We start from the raw sequence: 25,400 nt of genomic DNA on the forward strand, positions 1-25,400 counted from the left end.
AATTCTCTCTCTCTCTCTCTCTCTCTCTCTCTCTCTCTCTCTCTCTCTCTCTCCCTCCCTCCCTCCCCCCTCTCTCCTTCCTTTCCCCCTTACTCTCTCCCTCATCTATATCCAATCCCAACCCCACAAAGTTCTCTCATCAAACCCACAGTCTTCAGTGAAAGCTGACAGCAACCTGGACTCTACTAGGAAGCTTTCTTTCTCCTCAAACACCAAATGCCACCACTCAGTGGCCAATGCCCAAGAACTTTGAAAGTTGGTCATGTAAGTCTTGGGTGGGGGGCAGAGTGCTGGAATAGCCAGTGACACGACCCCTAGTATAATCTCCTTTCCTTGGGTGAGGATGATCTCAGGATGACATCATGTCAGATAGCATGAGGGGAATTTTGCAGATGTAATCCAGGTCTTTAATCAGGCGAATGAAAGAAATCCAAAGGGAAACTATCCTGGGTGGCCCCTGGCCCAAGCAGATGAGAGTTCTTAAGGATCAGAGGTGGAAATCCCAGAGGCTCTCTTGCTGCTGGCTTTGGAGTAAGCAGGCAGCCTGCCTGTAAACTGTCCTGGTGGTGGGAAGGGTGGAAGGACATGCGGTAGGGATCTGGAGAAAGTCCCAAGAACTTCTGGGTAACTAGCAAGAAAACAGTCACATCAGTCAGCAGGCCCGGAAGACGTGAATTCTCACATGCTGACATGTTAATTTCATCCTGGTGAGACCCTCCATGAAGGACTTAGCTAACAGATATCTGGACTCTCGGCCCATGGGCAATGGTGGATCTCTTGTAGTTCCCACAGGTCTAGACTGTAAGAAAGTGGAGTTGTGTGTGGAGAAGGCTCTGTTTGATGCCAAATGGTTCTTGCTCCTGGGTTGTTTCTAGCTCTGCTGTCTGCCTCTGGGACTTGAGTTTCTTTCTTGGACAAAGGAGGCCTCTATGCTAAGCGACAGAATTACAGCTAAAGGAACTGTAACCCTCAAGTAGTCGGGCAGAGTGCTGGGAGGTGATGGCTTCCCAGAGATGAGGGAGCGATGGTGCCTGGGTTCTCACTAACACTGAACTTGGATAGCCCAGGCTGGCCTCATACTTGATATGTAGCCCAGGCTGGCCTCATACTTGATATGTAGCCCAGGCTGGCCTCATACTTGATATGTAGCCCAGGCTGGCCTCATACTCGATATGTAGTCCAAGCTGGCTTCATACTTGACATGTACCCAAGGATACCTTGAACTTCCGATCCTCCTGCTTTTACCTCTAAAGTATTGAGATCACCTAAGTGAACATCACTTCTGGTTTACATGGTTCTGGAGACTGAACTCAGGTCTCCCTCCATTCTAGACAAACAGTCCACCCGTGGAGCTGCATCCCTGACCCCTTCTCTAATGTCTTAAGTGCGTGTGCGTGTGCGTGCGTGTGTGTGCGTGTGTGTGTGTGTGTGTGTGTGTGTGTGTGTGTGTGTGTGTTAATCACTCATCCCTAAAATCACGAAGTAGGCGATTCCTGTTTGTTCTCACCTGGAGCAGGGACACCAGAATCTTTCTCAGGTTTCCACTTGTGTCGTCTTTGACATCAGATTCAAGGCTCCTGCCAAATACTTTTGAGGAAGAAAAGAAGGAAAGGGGAAAGTGGATGACTGAGTTCCCGGTGATATTTCAAAAGAAATACAGTCGATCCAAAGCCAGAATAAAAGCTACTTACACCTTTGGTAAGCTTCTTTGATGTCGACAATTTCCTAGGAAGACGATTGAAATAATTATTGTCTGGGCTGGGAGTCAATAGGAGCAGAGAATTGAGGCAGGAGTCTGTCTCCAGATGCAGGCAGCTGGCCTTTGTGACTTTCTCTTGAGATGACTGTCCCTACAGGGTAAGGCACAGGCCTGTGGGGAGTCTGTTAGCATAAAGTGGCCCTCTCTGTGGAAGCATGTCAAACATGGAAATAGTGTATGCACACAATCTCCTTAGAAATGGAGTCAACTTGGGGGATGCATCACCAGGCAAATGAGGACAATGTACGTTTGCACAATGGAATACTATTCACCCCTAAAAGGAAAGAAATTTTGCCATCAACCGTGGCAACATGGTTGATCCTGGAAGATATTAGGTTGAATGAAATAATCTAGACACAGAAAGTCATGGACTCACTCATTTATGAAGTATAAAAAAGCTTACCTCATAGGCACGGGAAGTAGAATGGTGCTTACCAAAGGCTAGAGTAGGGATTGGGGGAAGGGCCAGCAGTACTAAGTCATGGCGTGTGGTGGTTTGAAATGAGGAATGTCCCCTATAACTCAGGTCTTTAAAAATTTGGTCCCCAGTTGCTGGCTGTTTGTGGGGGCTGTGGGAAGGTACAGCCTTTCTGGAAAAAGTCACTAGGAGAGGGGTTTGTGGGTATAGCCTCACTTTATACTGTTTCAAACTTGCAGTTGAAGATGCAACCTCTCAGCTTCCTTCTCATGTGGCCACGCCTTCCTGCCATCATGGGCTTTTATCCCCCTGGAACCATTAGTCATAGTTTCCCCTTCCTGCTATAAGTTACCCTCAGTCATGGTGTCTTATCACAGCCCCGGAAAAGTAACCGATACACAGTAAGATAGGCATGAGGAGTTCTAGTCTACACAGAAAGAGGATTGAAGTTGACAAGAATTCATTATATATCAGCGTGGCTAGAAGAGAGGATCTCCAATGTTCTCACCATAAAGGCATGGGAAATGTTGAGGGTGATGGGTTCACCAGTTATTCAAACTTGACCATGATACTTTGTCTATTTGTATCAGAATGTTGCACCTCAGCCCAGACATAGCTACAGTGATAATGTGTGGATAAGAAAATAGAATGGTAAGAGAGTTATGGCTAACTTAATAGCTAATATTTTTCCTCTGTCTCCTAACCCAGTTATTCTATCATCCCCATCTATACAACCAAGGTTCAGTGTGTATCTCACAGGTGTCTATCACAGTCCTGAACGCTAGTATATATGCCTAGAGTACTATCCTCCAGGCCAAACGGCAACCATCTTTGTAAGTTTGACAGTGCTCAGTTGCAGAAGATCATCTCAGCTGAGCTTCTTGACTATTGATCTTCTCTCATGGGAAAAGGGGTGTAGAAGGTCATGGGATCCTTACCTAAATATATAGCCACTCCTCCCACCTAGTTATAGGTAATTCTGCCCTAACTGTAATGGTAGTAAGGAGGAGCTAGAGGTATATAGGCTGAGGGGGACTAGGGAAGGGAGTGGGCATCTATGGTGGGTGCAGACCTTCCAGTGTGGCTGCTTTAAGGCCACCCACACTCATGCCTGTAGCCCCTCAGCGACTGCTCTCTAAGTAAGCCTAATAAACCCATTGGTTCCCCAGAGTGGATTTTGTGGAATTGTTCTTGCTTTGTCATTGTTAGATCTCCCCTAGGAAAGGAATCTTAGCAATAGAAACGTCTAGAACTGTTGTCTGCATCATACCTTTAGGCGGTGGGAAACTGCTTGTTGTTTTGTGGCTTATTTTTAACTCTATGTTGTCTTGGAGACCCAAGCTATCCTCTAACATGGATCGTCAGTGTGTTTTTTGGAAGGAATAGAAAATATCCCCTTCTGCATGAGCCACAGTTGATTTATCTAGCCTCCTCCGGTGGCTGCCTAGGTGGTTTCCAGTTCGCCTGTGCTTTAAACAACTTGCTAGGTCAGCAGGGCAAGTCTCCCTCTAGAATGTGTACTGGAAGGAATTGGTTTACATCCTCTGTGTCAAGTCGCCCACCTCGGAGCTGTCTCAACTTTCACTTGAGCCAGCAGTGGTTAAGAACTGGCATTTCCCTGCTCTTAAGTGAGTTAAAAAGAAAGAAAGAGAGGGCCAGGTGTGGGGATGGCACCAAGTGGGCAGGTTTGGGCTGTGATGGGGCGGGGGAGGGACAGCAGACCAGGTGGGAGGAGCTGCTCACCACTTTTGTTATGCAGCTCCCCCCCTTTCTTTTTTCCACCTACCCCTGGGATCTGTCTGAACCCAGCCCTCCTCCCCACCTTCACTTTGTGTGTGTTTTCCTTTTTAAACCACTAAGTCTATTTGTTTGAAAGAAAAGCTTTGCTGATGGCTTGGACCTTAAAAAAAATCCTGCTGAGATTAAGAAAACAATAAGGAAAGCAACAGGTCACAAAAGCAGGTACTGCTTGCTCTTGACATTGGATGCTCCATTGCAGGGACCTTGGCATCTCTGGGAAGGGTGGGCACGCATGGAGAATACGAAGTGACATCAGGTGGGGTCTGTGCTACTCCTCCTTTGAGCTCCTCCCCTATCTCCTTGAGATGGAAGGGTTACAGGTTAGGCATCCAGCTCATCGGTAGAGCCTTTGCCTGCTAAGTGTGGGCTTGAGTTCAATTCCCAGCTGTAGGGACACGGTTCTGATGCTTTGATTTAATCGGGAATCTGCTGAAGGTCCTTGTCCCCAATTGGGTTTTGATCTATCAATAAAGATGCCAGCAGCCAATGGCCGGGCACAGGGCAGGACATAGAGAAGAATGGAAGGAGATGCCCATACTGGGGTGAGAGAGAGGGAACAGACACAGAGCTGCAAGGGAGATCATCCAGGATGTAGGAGAAAGAGAAAATGGTCCACAGAAGGGCAGCCCAGAAGCATCTTGGGCAGCGAAGACCAATGGGCATCACAGAAGATATCTGGGCAGCAAAGTTAAAGGTAGATTTGGAAGGTGTTTCGCCAGAAGTACTGGAGAGAAGGGCATGTTAGCTGCAGGAGGCTTAGGAGTGCCCAGCCACTGAGCCAGTAAGGCATGCTAAAGATAAACTGTGTGTGTGTGTGTGTGTGTGTGTGTGTGTGTGTGTGTGTGCGCGTGAGTGTGAGTGTGTTTCATCCAAGGATGCAAAGATTCCCTGAGTGGGTGGCTGTAAGCGCAGCCTGCACAGGATCATAAAGTGGGATAGATAAAACTACATGCTACGCTACACACAGCCCTGGAAAGGGAAAAGGAAATGGAGAGACCTTATTAACCCCAGAGATTCAGAGGACTGGAGATTGTGGTTGTGGCTTGGTTCCTGGTGGTGCTGTGGGGACATGACTGAGCCTGAGTTTTGGTCAAGCAGAGGAAGCAGCTTCAGGGACTACAACATTGCACCGAAGCATGGAGGCAGGGTTCCCTCCTGGGAGCCTCAGAGTGTTGTTGGGCTTTTCTGGCACTTTCTCAGCTATGCCTCCCCACTCTAGCGGTTGTGGAGAAGGGTGGGGATCTCTAGAAATGATTTGTGGACTTTACTCTTAACTCGCCTGGCTTGAGGAGCCAAAGACAAGTTGGCCGTGCCCCCACCATAACAACTTCCCAAAGGGTGGTGCATTCTCAAGGGGTACTGTGGGAGATCTGCTGATAAAGGGCACAGGACCAGGGGTGGGGATGTGGCTCAGTTGGTAGAGTGCTTGCCTAACGTTTGAGAAGCTCTCCGTTTGATATCCAGTGCCACATAAAACTGGTTTTGGCAGTGCATGCCTATAATCTCAATACTGGAGGGGGGGAGAAAAAGGGGGGGCAGGAGGACTAGGAGTTGAAGGTTATCCTCAGCTATACAGTGAATTTGAAGCCGGTCTTGGTTACATGAGCCTCTGTCTAAAAAAAAGAAAGAAAGAAAGAAAGAAAGAAAGAAAGAAAGAAAGAAAGAAAAGAAAAGAAAAAAACAAGAAAAGAAAGAAAAGAAAATAGAAGAGAATAAACCAAAAAGCAACATCAAAAATCCCAAGTCCTAACTCCCCACCCATCAAGAAATAAAGCAACAAAACTCTACCGTTCCAGAATCGCCCAGGGAGATGCTAGCCCAGGGAGATGCCAGCCCAGGGAGATGCCAGCCCAGGGAGATGCTAGCCCAGGGAGATGCTAGCCCCCGCGGAGGCTGTTCACTGGAATCCTTGGTTCCGCACACCTTGGCCATTATTGAAACATTCTGCTCTGTGCTAGGTAGTGACACTAACATCCTTGGCTACTTATTCATATTCACAGCAGAGGGCTCATGAAGTCAGACTGAGAACAGATAAGATAGAATTCTGCCTTCTGTGTGAAAAGTGCATCCATTAGAAAAACAAAACCTGAATCGACATAGCTCTCTGTCAAGCCAGGGACAGCAATGTAGAGATTGATCTCTGGAGGACTCCAAAGAGTTGTTCTTCCTACATAAGCTTAGCAGGAATGTTTCTGTCCAGAATCTTGTCTACTCATGGATACCATGTAGGGTATTAGCTTTCTCTAGCAGGACTCAGCATGTCTGATGCAACAGCAGGGCTCAACCACGTGTGATGCATGATTGACCTGTCCTCCAGGAAATGGGACCAAGGGCTCAAGATAGACTAACCTTGTTGCTTCTTGTGCATAGGATCTCTATGAGCATGGCCTCATCAGTGCCTAGGCCCTTCATAGCCTTCTGCAGCTGCCGTGCTGCATACTCATTAGGTCGATCCAGAAGGGCCAAAGCTGCCTTCTCGAAGTTTCCACTCAGTTCACTCTTGAGCACCTCCTCTAAGTCCTGCAGGAAGCATAGAGCAGTTGGCTGGGAGTGTCATGGGAAGAGAAGGGGGTGCCTTGCCTACAGCATTATGTGAGTTTCAGGACGGGACACCTGCCTTAGACATGCATAGGAATGATCTGGGCAGGAGTCACTTGATCACCATGATTGCCTGTTCATTTCTCCCCTACTCCTAAGTCTGGCTGAGAGGCATCTCATTCAGGGCTGATGCCCCCAAAGATGAATTTTAAAAGCTAGAACATTTATAGAACATGTAGAGAGCTTTCTTTCAGCTGAAGTTCATCATAGCCCTTCAAAGCTGGCAGACAAATCTCATCTCCACCTAGTAAACCTCAGAAAAATGAAGAATTTGCTACCAAACATTCAGTTAGAAAAGACTCAGCAATCTGCATGGATGGTCAGTGTTTCTATATGGGAGAACAGCAAGACTCATTAATGTCATAGGGTGGTTGGGGGAATGAGAGTCCATGAAAAACTCTGTGTAGTGCCCACATTCAATGCTCAAAAAAAATTCTCATGGTAATATGTGGTTTGCAAGAATATTGCTATTCCATCCTAAAAAGAATTTTCTGAGAAAACAGAAATCAGCTGTTTCTCTGATAGATATCTGAGCTCTGGGTTTGGGAGGGGAAAAAGCGGATTTTACATAAGGGGATCTGCTGTGTTCAAGGGCACATGATATAATGCCTTTGTCCATCAAGGTCATGTCTCTTTGCCTAACCAAGTCCTGTGAAGGCAGGCCTTTCTCAAAACTATCCAGTATGAGTCTATGGAAACAATATTTTTTTTTCAAGTCAGATAGGCGTTGTTTAGACATGCAGTCCCATCTGCTAGGTCTTTTGATCTGTGAACATAAAAGCAAACCTGGTGTATTCATATGTTTCTGAGCCCAAGAAGCAGGTTTAAGAAAACTGGACTCTTGTCCTGGCTTCCCTAAAAACTACCTATGGTACCTTGGAATAGCTATTCTCAGAGATCAGCTGATGTGTGGACTTAAAGGTGATTATTTGAGCTCCTCTAGGTATTATTTTAGCATCCATGGTTCAGCTCCCAGGAGATCACCAAACACTTGGCACAGGAAAGTCTTTTGAACTTTGTGTTAAAATATTCTCTATTCTTCAGCAGAGTCCTTATCCCCACAATTCCTTTTGTTCTGGACAAGAGTTTAAGATGTCTGTTTCTGACTTCCTATTTTATTGAGCTAGAAATAGATATGTTAGGGGATGCTCAGTCCAAGTTATGCATGTAAAATACGGATGAAAATTTCACTTCAACTCCGTGCAGGTGAACAGAGTCACTTGTTTTCCTAAAAAAATGACATTGACAAGCCTGGTTATTAAGACATACACATACATAGCACACACACATACAACACACGTATAGCACACACACACACACACACACACACACACACACACACACACACCACTGCAACATCACAGCCATTGACCATTTGTTTTATAAGCAAACAGGCCCGTTATGCCCTGGTCTTCTGGGAATCAAGGTTGGCCTGGGTTACTGAAGACTTAGGCATGGGTCCTGTTTTTTTCCTTTCTTTTCTTTTTAACAAAAGTTAACTCCGGAGGAGGAAGTGTGAGGAGGTGCAGGAGGAGTAGAAATTAGGTTGGATATAATCAAGATATATGTGTTAAATTGTGAAGGACATGCACGGTTCATAAAAAGCCCACTAGTGACATTACTTCAACACATAATTGTTTGACCATATGTGCTCTACCTTGCCTGTCTGTAAAATGAAATGACCTAACTGTCATAATTTCTATTTACTGGTTTGTGCTGGAATTATTCTGTTTGAAAACCAAGAAGAGCAGTAAGTGACCGTCCTCATTCTGACTCTGAGGAGACCAAAGCCTAAAGAGATTACTATGGAGCCTTTATCAACAGGAATGAGAATATACCATAGTGGTTTTCGTTTTTGCATAATAATTCCAGTGTCTCGGGGCTATGATGCCCCAGGAATGGGGATTGAGGCGGGAGGATCTCAAGTTCAAAGTAAGCCTGAGCAAATCATGGAGATTCTTTCTCAAACTAAAAATAGAAAGGGGGCGGGACATAGCTCAGTGGTAGAAATGATCATCTCTAAGTCCACACGTCAGCTGAGCTCCTAGAATAGCCATTCCAAGGTACCATAGGTAGTTTTAGGCATAGTATGAGAGAGTCTCCAAGTTCAACTGAGCCTCAACTAAGTTCAGGTAAGCCTTAGCTCTGCAGGTATCCGATGAAAGCTGGGAGGGGGAGAAACACTGTTCCCAGGGGACAGCGCACACACCCACTGCTTATTTAATACCAAATGGAAGCCCTGAAAACATACATACAAGTAACACTATACAGACTGAATGGTCACAGTATGTACTTAGGAATATTTAAAATAGAGAATATTTAGCAATGTATAGTTACTAGCATATTTAGTAATGTAATATATGTTTAGTTATATATACATATACATATACATATACATATAGTGTGTGTGTGTGTGTGTGTGTGTGTGTGTGTGTGTGTGTGTAACAACAATGAAAAAAGAGGCCATGAATTTGAAAGAGAGCATTGAGAGTTATATGGAAGAGTTTGGAGGGAAGGAAGGAAAGGGAAAATGATGAAATTATATTATCATTTCAAAAACTAAAAGAAATAACTTAAAACAGTTTCCTGTACCAATGATTTATCAAGAAATATGGACCGTGAAGACAACAGAATACATCAAAATTTGTATAGAGAGCCCTGCTTGTGGGAACTGGTTTCCAAATCGCTGTCCCATCTATAAGTTATTATGTGTAATTAGTCCATATTGAATGAAAAAATGAGCAACTCCAATAGAAAAATGAAGTTGATTAAAAGCAAAACAATGAATTTTGGAGTACTGACATATAGGCATTAAGTTGACATAGCAATATTAATCTTTTGTCTAGTCAATTAAAAGTTCCAAATGCCAGGCTGGAGAGATGGATCAGCGGTTAAGAGCACTGACTGCTCTTCCAGAAGTCCTGAGTTCAATCCCAGCAACCACATGGTGGCTCACAACCATCTGTAATGAGATCTGATGCCCTCTTCTGGTGTGTCTGAAGAGAGCGACAGTGTCTTCACATACATAAAATGATTAAGTCTTTTTTAAAAAAAGTTCCAAGTGCCCTTTTCTCCGACTGTTCCGACTTTAGCTGTGTCCTCCCTCCTGAGGTGTGTAACAGAGGCCGAGGCTGAGGTTGGCACAACCCTGCATACCTTACTGTACTTCTCCTTGTACTTCTGCTTTATCTGCTGCCTCTGCTCCGATGTCCTGCTAGATAAGACTTCAATGACGGCTGCCTCATCCGTTCCTGAAGTTCGGGAGATAGAAACAAAGTCACAGCAGTCAAGAAATGTGATGGAGGTCATTGTCACTCAGGTCTGAAGAAGCCAGGTGTCAGGGGCTAGACTGGGACTAGACAGAGTTGCTGCTTACTGTTTTCCTCTGAAAACCATGCTCTTGCCACTCAGACAAGTATCTATGGAGACCTCACCATGTGTGAGGGGCAGTGAGAGCCCCTCAGAGAGAAATGCCTATGGCAGGCATGTTCCTGAATTTAATTCCTGATGAGTAGAGAAATCGGCATGAAACCTGAGCTTGAGTCTCCATCAGGAGACAAGGGGCTAAACAAAATCTGGGATATCCATACGATAGAGTACTGGTGGGTCACAAGAAGGAGTAGGGTACAGAAAAATAAGGATGAACTTTGGAAATGTTATACTAAGTAAAAGGAGCCAATCACAAAAGACTACACACTGTATGATTCTACTCAGGTGCAAATCTAGGATAAGGTATTTCATAGGGCAGAAAGTGGATTAGGGGCTGGGGGGTGGATAGAATAGACAGGAATATACGGAGATGAAAGTATTCTAAAAATAAGCAGCTGTCTACGGCCACACCACCCTGAGTATACGCCAATCTCATCTAAAATCAACTACAGTGGGGCTGCATATGTCTATGAATACAGTAAACATCGAACTGTATATCTCCAATGAGTAAGTTATATAGAATGTGACTTATATCTCAGTAAAGTTATTTTTTAAAAAACCTAATAAAGGGTATGGCTTATGCCTTTTTTTTTTCTGGGTACTTATAACTGAACAGGTAAGATTGAAGCTCAAATTTACTGAATAGTAATCTTATCGATAAACTTCTCTCTCCCTCTCCTGTGTGTGTGTGTGTGTGTGTGTGTGTGTAAAGTACTCTGGCACCCCTAGTTCCTCACTTACAAGCTGGGGTCATGTTGTTCACGGGTGTGTGAGAACGAAAAGACAGAGTCCACAGTGGGGCCATGGTGCATACAGCAGCAAACTGTGTATCACAGACAACAAGCAGCATGGATGCCCAAGGACCTGGTACTGCCTCGAGTCCATGAAGGGCTGGTGTCCAGGCCACCCTGCAGGGGATGCTCAGCCATGATAGAGTCTGCTGTGCTCCCACCACAGCACTCAGCAACTGCGAGCTCTGCATGGAACTTTTGAGGTCATCTAGTTCTTAGTGACAGATGAGGAAACTTAGGGAAGAACATTTTATTGGTTCCTGCATATTCTTTTCTATGCTCTGAACACTGTAGCTAGTTTGCCCCTAGCCTCCCATCAGTCTCTTCCCTCCCCTCCCCCACCTTCTTGTCAGCATCATATGCTGGCTGCCCCTCCCCCCCAATTCCAATCCACCTCTCTGGTTGTGCTCTACTTGGTCACATGACCACAGCTCTTTCTTGTGTTCAGCTGAGCTCCACACGACCCCTCTAGCCCAGTTCTTTCCCCTGGATTCCCACCTTGTTCCCAGCTGCCTGTGGCCACACTCACATGGCCCTCCAGGGCATTTCTGCTTGGAGCGCAGCTTAGCCAGATTCATTTGGTAAAATTTTAAGTCTATTCTCTGAGCTGTTACTTCGGTTCCATACATGGCATCACCTTAGTTAGAAAATCCAAGGTTGCCTAAGGGATCCGCCCTTGCTGCTTTTGCTTTCTAATGCCGTTAACCATACCCGTCTCTCCTACAGAGAGGCTAATAGTTCTTTCATCGGAGCCTTTCCTTTGCTTCTGCTTCTGTTGCCAAGCCTTGGCTGGTTTTAGTCTCCCTGATACAAGGCACGCGCTGACCTCTGCCATGTCAGTCTCACATCATCTCATAATCTAAACGCTGTTTATGACTCCTAGGATTGGTTCCTGAAATGTGGTCTCACGCTGCTCTTCTAGACCTTTCTCTGTGATGATGGACACGGGACCCACTTGTCTTCTCGTAATGACATTTGTCAGTAGATCAGTCACTCTCAGAAGCCTTGAAGAGACAAATTCCTGCTTACTCTGATCTCGCATAGCCAGTGATGTAGCCAGTGTTAGGACGGGTTATTATAAGATCGTATAATGTGATGTTGTGAGTCTCATGGTTAGGTCCTGGGCGGTGGTCACTCAATGGTAGTGGGCACTTTTACATTGCTTGGGCCATAACTGGGAGCTTGGGGGAGTTGAAGGTTCTGCAAGGTCCACTAATCTGTTCTTTGCTAAGCCATAGAAGTATGAAATTGATTTTGAAAGGCTGACATGTAACCATTTTTTACACTTACTAATTATGACTTAATGTGGACTTGTGTTTTGCGAAAGAACAAGGGTTAAAAATAAATAGAATGAGAAGGAAATACTAAGCCAAACATATTTGCATTGGCAAAACTTTGGGGAAACAAATGTTGGAGGTCCAGATACCTTGCTGTAGATTATCGACTCTTCGGGGATGTGGATGAGTCTGACCTGGACTCGAGTCTCTTTACACAGTGGATTATGGTGGTTCTCACATATTCTGTGTCAGTACAGGTTGTCCTGTGGTGATTTATTCAGGGAAAGGTGTTGTGATGCCAAGCTGAACTCCTCTGCCTGTGAGCTAACACTTCTTCTACTCATCCCATTGTCTTTCAGAAATGGCCACAGCCCATAGAAATACACCGTGGCCCACAAACCCTTTGCTGGTGGGCTTCCGAGGTCCAGAACTGTAATAGTAACACCTCCCCGCTGTTTTAAGCCACTTAATTTCTGGCGAGTCAGTATGAGATTCTAAGACATGACTATAACTGCTCTCCTCAGCAGTCTCCAGATTCTGTGGCAGGAACCAAGACCTCTCTCCACAGCCCCAACCTGGAGAATCCTGAAGTTGCTGGTGACCACCTTCGTTGTAGGGGAAGGGTGATGGCAGGGTGACCACTGAATGGAACTGAATGAATGAACTCACTGGATGAGTACACCCTGCTCAGAGACTGGAGTCTTGGGGGATCACTAAATTGAGCTGACATATTTTGATGGAAGAGTTGGGAGCAAGGAAAAAAATCAGACTGTGGCTGGGGACAGGAGATGGACAGGAACTGCTGGAGATGAGGAAGGAAGCGGATGGAGCCCAGTAGACATGTCTCCCTTCGCTTTGGCTTTGCATCAGCTCTGAAAACTGTCTTTGGAAAGACCCAGCCTGAACTCAGAAGGAGAGGCCCAGCCCAGAGGATAGAGAGTCCTGGGAGAGCCACTAGCTTGGTGTTCTTGGGCCATTCATTTCATCTTGAGGGTTATTTTCACCTCTGTAATTCCGGGAAGACTTTAGCTTTTCGAGTCCAGGTAGAGAGAGAGACTCCTAGGATGAGCTCACTTGCAAAAGCAGCAGGAGCGGGTTGACTGCCCCTTCCTGTTTTGGTTCCCACACTGTGTGTCTCCCCTCATTTCCTCCTGGGCTTTCGCCTAGGTGATGTGCATCTGCTTACTCTGTGGTGCTTCGTGATCAACTTTTAAATGTCCGAGTGCCAGAAATCTCACCCTCAGAAAAGACTTCATTTCCCTTTAAATAGCATAGAACGTTCCCTTTTAGTGTAATGGACTGCCTTTCCATTGGGGCTGCTCCTATCCCTGTCAAAGGCCTCAGTGTTTTAGGCTTAGATCCTAGACCCTCCCACGCCAGCCTCCATTTGGTATATGCATTGTTTGGGGCCAATGAAAACCGGGGCTTCATCCCTGGATCTTTCTCCTTTCACTCTGTGTCCAAATAGTCCTCTGCTCCAACCTTTCAACACAGGTCCCTCAAGTACGGCAAGGTCTTAGAGGAGCTCAGTGACCTTTAAGTGTACATCCTATCGCTCACCCCCTCCCAAGCCTTTATCATCCACTCTAGAGGGAGTTGGCAGCCACTGTTTGGTTTTACAACCCAACAAAGAAGCGGTTTGCTGAAGGTGACCTCACTCCACATTTCACGGTCCATGTGTCTTATAAGCAGTCTGTGAGGCCTTTTCCTGCAAACATTTGCAATGGTTTGAGGCACTCAGGGCGGTCCCCGGTGGTTCTGGGAAAGATGTTAAAACTGGAAGAAAAAAAAGACCCTCCGTACTAACTGTACATTAGACACTGGAGGGGAGTAATCACATTGCACTGTCAGAGCCAGAGTGGCCGCCAGCCTGGAAGTAGCCATGCACATGTGCGGTATGCTTTCCCGGCAATCTTCTGGAAAGCAACTGGGTGGTGTTGGAGTGTTGGCAGGATGGAGCCACAGCGCTTGAAGGCTACAAGATCCCGTGTGGCAGCTAAACCAGGCTAAACTGGGAACTTCAGAATTCCAGCAAAACTCCAGTCCACTCTGACCTGGCTGGCCACAGATAGTTGTGTTCTTAGATCAGGTGCTGGAAGCCATGCCCCCTGGGATTCCCTGTCCCTAAATCCTTCTGGAAGCAGGGCACAGGGAAGGCAAGTGAAGTAGTGACCTGTGCTGAATCCTGTCTGCCTGAGGGGACCATGGGCTCCAACTCGTTCTCTGTATTCTTCTCACACAACTTTATTACCATCACAGTTCTGATAGTGGAAGTCTGAAGTCACTGTGTCAACCAGGTTCTCTAAGCTCATTGGTGCTCTTTGGCAGTGAGTACATGAGAGCAGTCTCCACCATTCTGCATATATCCCGAAACTGGCAGCCATCTTCCTCTTCTGTCTCTTTTAAAAAGATCTATTGTATATGTATGTGTGTACGTGTATATGTATATGATGTATATGTATATGTTCTGTCTTCAGACACACCATAAGAGGGAATCAGATACCATCAAAGATGGTTGTGAGCCACCATGTGGTTGCTGGGAATTGAACTCAGGACCTCTGGAAGAGCAGCCAGTGCTCTTAAGCCCTAAGCCATCTCTCCAGTCTTTGTTAAGGACACCTGTCATTGGATTTCAAACCTACCCAGTATCCCAGGAGACTTTCTTCCTAGCATCTTTAATTCAATCACATCTGTTAAGACCTCTTTTCCAAATAAGGACAAGGCCATTCTCCCAGATCCTGAGGCCTAAACCTTCCAGAGGCCTCCATTCGACCTTTTGTGACAGAGAATAGGTTGGGTCTGCTTAATGCACAGGCTGATCACAGATCCGCTACTGGATCTGATGCTTAGTGCATAGGCTGATCTAATTGAATCTGAGCTCACTGCTAAGGAACGGCTTAGTGGTTACCAATGGGATGCTGTACACAGCACACAGATTGTGTAGGGAAAGGGTCTGGGCTGGAAGTTAGGGTCTGAGTTCTAGGCCTAAATCATGCTCTGAAGTGGCTGAGTAGTTTAACTTCCATGCCCTTCAGTGGACCTGAGCTTGACCCTATGGTGTGTCTCCTCTCATTTCCTCCAGAGCTTTCGCCTAGGTGATGTGTATCTGCTTACTCTGCGGTGCTTCGTGATTAAATTTTAAATGTTCGAGTGCCAGAAATCTCACCCTCAGAAAAGACTTCATTCTAGAGGTCCCAGGCTCTCTAGAGTTCTTACTGAGACCTATTAGAAATGTAAAATGGACAGTCCCTTCTTCCCCATCTCTACCCCCTCCCCGCTTCCAAGAGCTCTTGATGACTAGTATGCCTTTGAACATTTGAGAAACCATGTATTAGCCACTATCTCCAGTGGCTCTGATGTCTAAGAGGTTACTGGTCCATATACTCTTTATTGGGGCCTTCTCTGTGGAGGGTCAGTTAGTAGGCATCACTCCAAAGGGTAAGTCTAGGCAGACTGGTGGATGTGCAGTGCCTTGGAACTGAGACTGGGGCAGCAGAGGAGCCTAGGCTGAGAAAGAGTGTACATGTTAGGGAGAGGCTGGGGACCCTTTGGGGCTGCCCACGACCCAGGTCATCTACATACTTAGGGCATCATAAGACACCAATGTTCCAAACTAGACTCTAAGTTTTGGCATCATTTGGAGAAACAAACTGTCATTTCATTATAGAACATTATAATTTTTGGCTTGCATTGGTGGGTCAGTGATAGGAGTGCAGGTAATCCGTCCTGTGCTTGGGCCTCCTAGCCTTCCTTCCTTCATACCCTCAGCATCTGACCCTTCATGGCTGTTTAGTGCCTTACAGGATGACTGATGCAAATAAAAATATCTATAAGTACAGACTGCACACCACAGGTCAGAGAGTTCGTGCAAAACAATAACAACAACCCCAGAATGTAAAATACCTCATTATCATTTTATGTTAATAGTGGAATAAAATTATATTTTTATATAAATTGGGATTGATGAAATTGTATCATCAAAAGAATCTAACTTGTATGGGGTTTTTTTCTCTTAACATTTAGCTTCTTAAAAACTAAAGTAAAATTGGGCACAGTGGCACCTGCCTTTGGCACCAGCACTTGGGAGGTGGAGGCAGTAGTGTCAGTTTAGGACTCAGTTACATGAGTCCAAGGCTAGCCTAGCGTACCCGGTCTTCAAAGTAGAGCTGGGAAGATTGTTCAGTGGGTAAATTATTTGCTATGGAAGCACGAGGGCGTGAGTTCCAGTCCCTAGCACCTATGTAAAAAGTGGTGTACACCTGAAATATATGTGCTCAGAAACAGGAGGATGCCTGGGCTGGTGGGCTAGCCCGTCCAGACGATCAATGAGCTTCATATTCGGTAAGTGATCTTTACTCAAAACGAACAAACAAACACACCAAGGTGGAAATGGAGGGAAGAAGCCACCTGACACCAGATTTTGGCTAGCACATTCATGACCACATGTAGCTGCAGCATAAACTTGCAAAACTGCACGTGGCGGTGCATGCCTCTAATCACAGCACCGAGGAGAGAGAATTGCCATTATTGGTGAGGCTAGCCTGGGCTATACATCAAGTCATCACCTCAAAGTAATATTTAAAGTAGTAGAGTGACCATGTGGCTCACTGTGTGACTGCTGGAGAGCTTCACTTTAGACACCTAGATTCTGCGCTGGCAAGGCTGTCCCACAAATTATGTCAATGATATAAGTTTGCTTCATAGTGTGCTTGTCAAAGGAGTTGAGATTCTACACTTTCAACAAGACCAAAGATCTCTCAGGTGGCCAAGTTTTTATCAGCTCCACCCTTTGTTTCAGAATTTTATGATGTGGGGCAAATGTTTTACATCAAGCCTTCCATTCCCATCTAATAGTTCTTATATCACATCTATTTTACAGGCCTTCAGGGAAGACTGAACAGGATGATGATGGATAAGTGACACTGAGCTGGCAGTGGTCACACAGGCATTCTACACAGGAACAGGCATGTTGGCTCCATTCTGCAGTCACATGCAAGAGGGGCATGAGAACACTGATTCTGGCACCCAGTAGGTGCTCAGCCCAGTGTTTTAAATGAACTCCAGGTGAAAGTAAATAGTTCACCAACATGCTATATCGTTACCATACCCAACCCCTGTCTGCAACCCATGGCCAAGTATCTGGACCTCACCACACAGCATCAGGGAAGTCTCAGCTGCCTGGAAAGCACCCTGGAGTTCTCTTCCACTCAGCAAAACTGGGCATAAACACCCTGAGGCTTCCACACAAGGCCTTTCCTTGACAGCTGTCTGCCACAGCAGGAGGCGAGCAGGAAGCCACTACCTCTGGGCTTTTCCTCTGATTTCCTGTGGCTGCCACAGCCAAGCAGGGCTTGCCTACTAGCTGCCTCTCCCTCGTCATGAATCCAGGCCTACCAGATGGGATTCCTCACTACCTTCCATGGAAAAGGACAAAGTGATTTAGACAAGATTAAGGCAGAATGAACTTCACTCCGAATGAAGTTCCCCATAACTTCAAGGTCTGACTAAATGTCACAAGATGTAGCTTCCAATAGCTCAAAAATGTGCCTCTATGATAACGTGGCGACCTCAAATAAAGAGATCCCTGGAAGTGATTGGAATACAACAGCAGGCAGATCACTTTCCTGTCGCTATGAGAAAGCTGGTCATGACTTCAAGCTTAATCAATTTCAAAAAGAGATAAGTGAAGAAAACAATTTTCCTACCCATTCCTTTGCAGGCTTTGTATAACTTTTTGGCATCTCGGTCGGCATCGAAGCCATGGTGATGGTGATGGCTTCTCTCTTTGGCCTGGAGGGGAAATAATTCAAAGGGTGAGGTGGATAAAGCAGTTGTTCTGAAGTTAGTTTTGCTGGATTTGACAACCAACTAGAAGACCAAGCCATCGTCCAAACACGAGCGGGGCAGATGCTGCTCTACAAGTGGGTGTTTGTGGGAATCAGAAATGGCTGCTACTCCTTAGGGCCCTTGGCCTTGGGTGGTCATGGCAGAAGGGTCTCCTCTGTTCTTAAGGACAATTGATTGCTCTGGCTAACTCTATGGTAAGTGATTTTCATAGCAACCCATCTTTGTGTGTCCTTTTCTCTCAAACAAAGTGCAATACCGTGGGCCAGTGTCCTCCACGGTGGATAGGCCAAGTATATCCAAGGAGCAGGATTTGCTAGCCAAAGCTGAGGGAACCTTGTCTAGTATATCATGTTCCTGGCCTAGAGCAGTGCCATCCATACAGCAGAGACATCGTTTAGTTTGTCAGAGACTCTGTGTGAACTGACAGGGGAGAAGTTTTTAGCTTTTAGTTCTTGTGGGAGAGAAAAGTCCTGTTTACATATTGAGCTGTCTTATGTTTCAGTCCTTAGATTAGTCACCCACTGCTGTGTTCTTCTGTGTATGCCAATCTCCTTATAATAATAATAATAATAATAATAATAATAATAATAATAATAGTAATAATGTGTTGCAAGTGTGAAGGTTTTCCTTCACTCAGTCAATAAACTTGGTTTTTCCTTAGTTATTTTAAAAAGACACTTTCATCGCTTCTCGGCCTTTTGGCTAAGATCAAGTGTAAAAAGACACTTTCATCAGCACTAAACTGGAAAACCAATACATTTGCATAAAGAACAGATAACAGTCAAAGCAGCAGATCATGATCAAAAATGTAAAGCCTAAATGACCATTTTCAAGCTGAAAGCCTTGAGTTCTGAGTTCTCTCAACTCATTGCCTTTCCTCACCCAATGAGGCGCCCCTGTGTTTCCGTCAGTGAAGCTGGCTCAGGTCCACATCCCCTTCATTCCACTTCCCCTCCTTGTACAGAGGAAGTAAAAAGCAAGCCACACACAGGACAATGGCCGTGTAACATTTGTCTGGTTCACACCACTATTTCTTTGGTGGCTTGCCCCTCCAACATGCTTGGTGACCCAAATGGGGCTGTCAGTCATGAGGCCTGGTTCTCATTATTGTTGGTCAACAATGTGGACACCAGCCCCGTCACTCTGGCTGTCATGATCTGTTCAGAACACAGCATGCAGTCATGCCGCGTCTTTCCCTTGGTAAACATACTGGTAGAGGTATAAGGGGCCCGCTCTCGCTCTTGCTCTCGCTCTCGCTCTGCCTATGGGGTCAGGACATAGGTCTGCTCCTGCTCTAGTATCTGCCTGCGTTCCTCCATGCTTCTTGCCATGATGATAGTGAACTGAACCGCTGAAACTGTGATGCTAAGCTTTATGAGTTCTGTTGTCATGGCGTCTGCTCACAGCAATAGAGCAGTGAGTAAGACGCCGGTCCTTCCTTATGAATGTGCATGTCTGGCATATGATGTAGAGTGGAGTCCATGTCAGAAACACTGTCCTTGACAGGGAAGGATCAGGACACAAGGCCCTGCCTGACTCCTTGTAGAAACCACTATTAGCCATGCTGGCTACCCTTTCCAACCATTTGAGAAGAGAATGAGGTCTTCTTCTTTGGAACAGAAAGGTCTGTAGTATTGGAGTGTGCCATGCCATGATTATTTTAGAGACACAGGAAAAGGGAAGAGAGGAGGAGGAGGAGGAGGAGGAGGAGGAGGAGGAGGAGGAGGAGGAGGAGGAGGAGAAGGAGAAGGAGAAGAAGAAGGAGGAGGGGGGGAGAAGGAGGAGGAGAAAGGAGGAGGAGGAGGAGAAGGAGGAGGAGGGGGAGAAGGAAGAGGAGGAGGAAGAGGAGGAGGAGGAGGAAGAGGAGGAGGAGGAGAAGGAGGAAGAGGAGGAGGAGGAGGAAGAGGAGGAGGAGGAGGAGGAGAAAGGAGGAGGAGGAAGAGGAGGAGAAGGAGGGGGAGAAGGAAGAGGAGGAGGGAGAGGAGGAGGAGGAAGAGGAGGAGGAGGAGGAGGAGGAGAAGGAGGAAGAGGAGGAGGAGGAGGAGGAGGGGAGAAGGAGGAGGAGAAAGGAGGAGGAGGAAGAGGAGGAGGGGGGAGAAGGAGGAGGAGAAAGGAAGAGGAGGAGGAAGAGGAGGAGGGGGGAGAAGGAGGAGGAGAAAGGAGGAGGAGGAAGAGGAAGAGGAGGAGGAGGAGGGGGGGGAATCTCAGCCTGTTTGGGTTTCTTTTTGTTCTGGGTCTGTCTCCACAATGAGCATATTTATGTTTGCCCGAGGCTCCTTGGTTGGTCCTGGGGTGTCCTGGAGCTTTTAGAGGAGCTGGAACAGGCTCCTAGGAAGTAGGCCATAGTCATTGTCCATTGTTAAATGGGTAGCTCACTTTGGGGCCTAGTCCTGTTTGCCAAAAAGGAGATTTCATTTGTAAAACCAAAGGCATGGTGAACTTCCACATAGAGGAGGAATGTGGGGTCAGACATAGAGCCGGTGGCAGTGACCTCCAGCATGGGGTCATGATATTCCCAAGCTTTTGAATGAGCACACAGATACTCTTCCTGTGTAGGAAGAGTGACATCCTTGTGTAGATGTGTTTGTCTTGAGCAGCCCTGGCACCCAGTGACACTCAGGAAACAACGGTGGCACAAGAGACTGGATGCCAGTAACAATCAGTGTGAAGTAAGGTCTGGGCTCTGAGCCACAGGAATTCTGGTTCAAGTGTGATTCTGCCACTTGGCTCTTTACCTGAGTCAGTGCCACGATCTGTAAAATGCAGGCCATGTCTACCTTGTGAGGCCCAAGTGGCGTGAGACTACATTTCAAATGCCAGCTTTATAACACACAATGGCTTCCTGCCAGCGTTCAATGTCCCACTGCCACAGAGCATTCACGGTTGTCCTTCCCTGCCTCTTCAGCCATGTCTTGCCTCTTTGTCCTTTAATTCTGTCTATAGTGTTTCAGGAAGTGATATTCATGTAGATATCAGCTACACACGTGTTTTTGAGTCAGGATCTCATGCATCTTGGGATGTCCTTGAACTTGTTATGTAACAAGAATGACCTTGACTATTGAGACTCCGGCCTTTACTCCCAAGTGCTGGGCTTACAGATGTGCACCATCATGACAAGCCTGGCTCAGTTATGCATATTGGATCAACAAGTTTGGGAAGTTATATGAACATATATGAAGATTCATGAGTTTCGTATTCTGCATATTTTGACTCACAGATATTTGGCATACGTTTTTGTATTTATATATAAAGACAGATGTGTATGTCTATATATCACAATATCCAAACAGTATAATTTATTGTAGTTGGCCACTGAAGACCTCCTAGTTAAGCTAAGTAGATTGTGAAATGTTACCCATTACTGGCTGTGTAATCTACCTGCTAGCAAAGATTCTGGGTCTTACCAGAATAATTTATCGCACTCCTTGTTGACTTTATTGTCTCATCAAACATTTAAGGAAGGAAAATAATAGTTTTTTATTTACAAATCTATATCTTGCTCTAGGTTTTTTTCAGTGGGCTGGAGAGGTGGATCGGTGTTTAGGAGCACTGGTTGCTCCCCCAGAGCACCTAGATTTGATTCCCAGCACCCAGGAGACAGGCCACGATTGTCTATAATTCCAGTTTCATAGGCTCAGATGCCCTCTTCTGACCTCCAAGGCACCAGGCTCTCATGTGGTGCATAAACATATATGCATTCAAGTGCCTGCTTGCTCCACCATTGGTCCTGAAGGGACTTGTTTGCAGAAGGGGGTAAGAGAGAAAAGAAGAGATGAAGAAAGAAAAGAAGGAGGAAGAAAGGCGAGGAAGAATGGCAAAGGGAGGTACTCTTCAGAGGAGAGCTTCCTTTGCTGTGACCCATCTTAATTAATTCACGTGGCTCTTACCCAGTTAGACTTTCTGTTTAGTCTGTTGTTGTGTGCTTTGTTTTTAAAGCAGGGTCTCACTCTGTAGATCAGGCTAGCCTGAAACTCACTCCATAGTACAGACTGTCCTCAAAGTCAAAGCAGTCCTCCTGCCTCAGCCTATGGAGTCCTGGGAATGCTCAGTTCTATAACAGTATACTCGTATTTTTCCAATCCCTGTGTTACCTGAGCTGAGACTCGAGACTGAGGGTAGAGAAGCCTGAGTTACTGGGATTCAAATCCAGCCTGATCAGGAAGCTCTTAAGCTTTCACACCGCCCCCTCCTTTAGAGACTTCGTTAGCCATTTAATTAGCATTACTGGCTCATCTTTAAAGCGCATGCTCTAGCTCATGAGTAATGTGGCATTCAGATGCAGTCGTGTCTGGGACAGGGTAGCAAGATGCCGGATTACGGTGATCACTTGGTTGGTGGCACGTAGGAGGTGGGCTGCCTGGTGATGTAAGGATGTAAGGGTCATTTGTAACTCTCAAGTATTGTTGACATGTAATAGGAGTGGCACCAGGATTTAATAGTTCCATCACAGGTCCCCGGAGGTCCTGGCTCGGGGCACTCTGTTTAGTAAATATTTGAGAATGGTTGCTTGGTGTCCAGGCTCCAAGCCAGCAGGGCTCAGAAGTACAGAGGGCAGAGGGCCACTCTACACTGATCTGCTAGCTGCTGCTGTTGGGGCCACTGTGAAGTAAATGAAGAGGGTAAGGATATTAAATATCATCCTGAGTGAGGTAACTCAGACCCAAAAGGACATGCATGATATGTACTCACTAATAAGTGGATATTAGACAAAAAAAAAGTACAGAATATCCAGAATACAGTCTACAGAACTCAAGAAGGTTGACAAGCTAAAGGGGCCAAGTGAGGGTGTCTTGATCCCATTTGGGAGGGAGAAGAAATCAATCACGGGGTGGGGGAGGCGTGTAGAGGGAGGGAGGAACATGGGTGGGAGAGGGGATAGGGGAGGGAAAGGGGAACATGATCAGGTATTGGCGGGGGCAGGACTGGAGCCCCGAGGGCCAGCAGAATGAATGGAAACAGGCAACCTTGAGAGGTAGGAGGTGAGGGTACCATCTAGAATATAGCAGAGACCTGGGAGGTGAGAGACTCTCAGGACTCAAAGGGAGGGACCTTAGATAAAATGCCCTACAGTGGGAAGAGGGAACTTGTAGAATCCACCTCCAGCAGGAAGACAGGGCATCAGTGTAAGGATGGGGTTGCCATCCCATAGTCAAAAACTCTGACCTGGAATTGTTCCTGTTTAAAAGAATTGCAGGGTCAAAAATGGAGAAGAGCCTGAGGGAAAGGAGGTCTAGTGACTGGCCCAAAGTGGGATCCAGCTCAGGGGGTGGCCAGAAAGTCTGACACAGTTACTGATGCTGTGTGTGCTTACAAACAGGAGCCTAGCATGGCTGCCCTCTGAGAGGCCCAACAAGCAGCTGAAAGAGTCAGATGCAGATATTTATACCTAACCAATGCACAGAAGCTGGGGACCCCTGTGGTTGAATTGGGGAAGAGCTGGAGGAAGCTGAGGAGGAGGGTGACCCTGTAGAAGGACCAGCAGTCTCAACTAACCTGGACCCCTCCCCAAGATATCTCACTGAGCCACCAACCAGGCAGCATACATCAGCATGTACAGCAGAGGACTGCCTGATTTAGCTTCAGTGAGAGAAGATGCACCTAACCCTCAAGAAACTTGAGGTCTCAGGGAGTGGGGAAGTCTAGTGGGATGGGATGGAGGGTGGGGATGTCTTCTTGGAGACAGGGGAGGAGGTATGGGATGTGGAACAGTCAGAGGGAGGTTAGGGTGGGGGATAATGACTGGACTGTAGAAAAAGATTAAATAATAATAATAATAAAAACAAAGCAAAACAACAACAACAAAATACAAAGGGCAGGATTAGAGGAAGAAGGTGTTGTCTGAGTCTACGAAGCAGGAACAAAGTGGAGGGAGACTGTGCTGGGGATAGCCCGAGACATGTCTAGATTCTTCTTAGAGACAGCAATTATCATACCAACATTCATGGTACAGGAAGCAAGCTTTGCTATTCTGGCTTAGCTTGTCTTGTATGATTTACTGTTGTTGTTGATGTTGTCGTTTGTTTTACTTTTCAAAAGCAATATTCTTGAAAAATTTACGATCTGATCGATGTGTACTTCGTACCATACACTGCATACAACTTGATGCCTTTAGTTATACACATAAACCCGTGGAACTGTCACCACGGGCAGGGTTCTAGACACGTCCTCACCCGCCCCAAGTCACTGTGCTCCCTTGAGCATGTGGTGGGAGCACTCCATACTAGATCTGCACGCTGACTACTGTGATGTGTGTGCTAGAATATTGTTGAGTAGTATTCCTGGCAGGGAAGAGGTGCCTGAGACACAGTGTAGCCACTCTTCCATGTACAATCCCAAGAGCTTGACTACTGTAGGTACCACCCTTAAGTGGAAGGGTGCCATGTTGGTCTTCTAGTAACTGGTTTATTTTACTTAGCTGAACGCGTTCTACACTCATCAAAGTTGTCAGTACTGACACGATTGTTTTCTTTGTTAAGTCTGAAGCATTTCCCATTGTAAAGTTGCCTTGTATTGATTTTAAGGATGTTGTGATATTGAGAAAACTGAGTTCTAACTTGGGAAAGGACTTCTTCGAGGCAGAATAGATTCTTTCTGTGCCCTTGAAGATATTTACCCTTGATCCAGGTACAGATTTCCTCTTTTATCTTTTGTTTTTCCTTCTGAAAGTTAATAAGAATTCCACCTCTTATGGCCTGCTGTAAGGATGTGGACATGGAGCATTTGACAGGATGGTTGGCATGTGGCGAGCACTCATTATTATTTTGGTTATCTCCTTCTGACTTTACTTGGTTTGCACTGGGCTGAGTAAATTCTTCCTGGGGAGTCTTCAAAAATTGGAACCTGGCCTATTGAGATAGCTGCTTTGGTAAAATGCTTGCTTTGCAAGCACATTGATGCAAGTTCAATCCCTAGAAGCCATGTAAAAAAGACTAGGTATGGTACTGCACACATGTGATTCTGGCACTGAGAGACAGTACTCACTGCCCAGCCAGCCTAGCCTGGAATACTTGGAAAGATCTTGTCCTAAAGAAACAAGCAAAAACTAAAAGCAATATGGGGATCCCCTTAGAAATGGCATTTGTGGCTGTCTGGTTGTCATTTGGTCTTTACACAAATATGTGTTGGTTTTCACACTTGTACGTTAACATACATACACACCCACACCCACAACCCCCACCACACAAACAAATAAAATCTACCTTTACCACAGTGAACTCAAAGTTGTGAACTGTATATTTTGTCTTAGAACCAAACCTCTCTATTCTTTTAATTAGCAGCAAGGACTGAAAGCCACAGAGAAATGTCTGGGAAGAAAGCTTAGCACTGAGAATGACAGCCAACCCATATCACTTATTGCATGGCAGGCCCTGGTCTACATGATTTACATAAAACCCATTTTTAATCCTAGCAGCAACTATGGAGACAAGGACTATGACTGTGCAAGTGAGAGGACCAAGGCAGAGAGGTAAATTAGCCATCCA

At 46.0% G+C, this 25,400-nt stretch overlaps 1 protein-coding gene and 1 long non-coding RNA gene across 3 annotated transcripts in view; one reads left to right on the forward strand and one right to left on the reverse strand.

Annotated features, from left to right (window-relative positions):
- LOC134479910 (uncharacterized) overlaps window positions 1-18,579 on the forward strand; it is a 30,319-nt gene extending 11,740 nt beyond the window's left edge. For both annotated transcript variants that reach the window (XR_010053803.1, XR_010053802.1), the window contains exon 2: window positions 16,952-18,579. This is a non-coding gene — a long non-coding RNA (uncharacterized LOC134479910). The remainder of the gene's footprint in view (window positions 1-16,951) is intronic.
- The window catches only part of Anxa13 (annexin A13), a 52,543-nt gene that overhangs the window by 12,404 nt on the left and 14,739 nt on the right, over window positions 1-25,400 (reverse strand). The window contains exons 2-6 of the mRNA NM_001134910.1: window positions 17,778-17,862; window positions 9,732-9,826; window positions 6,327-6,497; window positions 1,692-1,725; window positions 1,508-1,587 (exon numbers count right to left, since the gene is read on the reverse strand). Of these exons, the coding sequence (NP_001128382.1) occupies window positions 1,508-1,587; window positions 1,692-1,725; window positions 6,327-6,497; window positions 9,732-9,826; window positions 17,778-17,862 (465 nt within the window). The remainder of the gene's footprint in view (window positions 1-1,507; window positions 1,588-1,691; window positions 1,726-6,326; window positions 6,498-9,731; window positions 9,827-17,777; window positions 17,863-25,400) is intronic.

This window comes from Rattus norvegicus, chromosome 7 (genome assembly GCF_036323735.1).
Source record: "Rattus norvegicus strain BN/NHsdMcwi chromosome 7, GRCr8, whole genome shotgun sequence".
Lineage (NCBI taxonomy): Eukaryota > Metazoa > Chordata > Mammalia > Rodentia > Muridae > Rattus > Rattus norvegicus.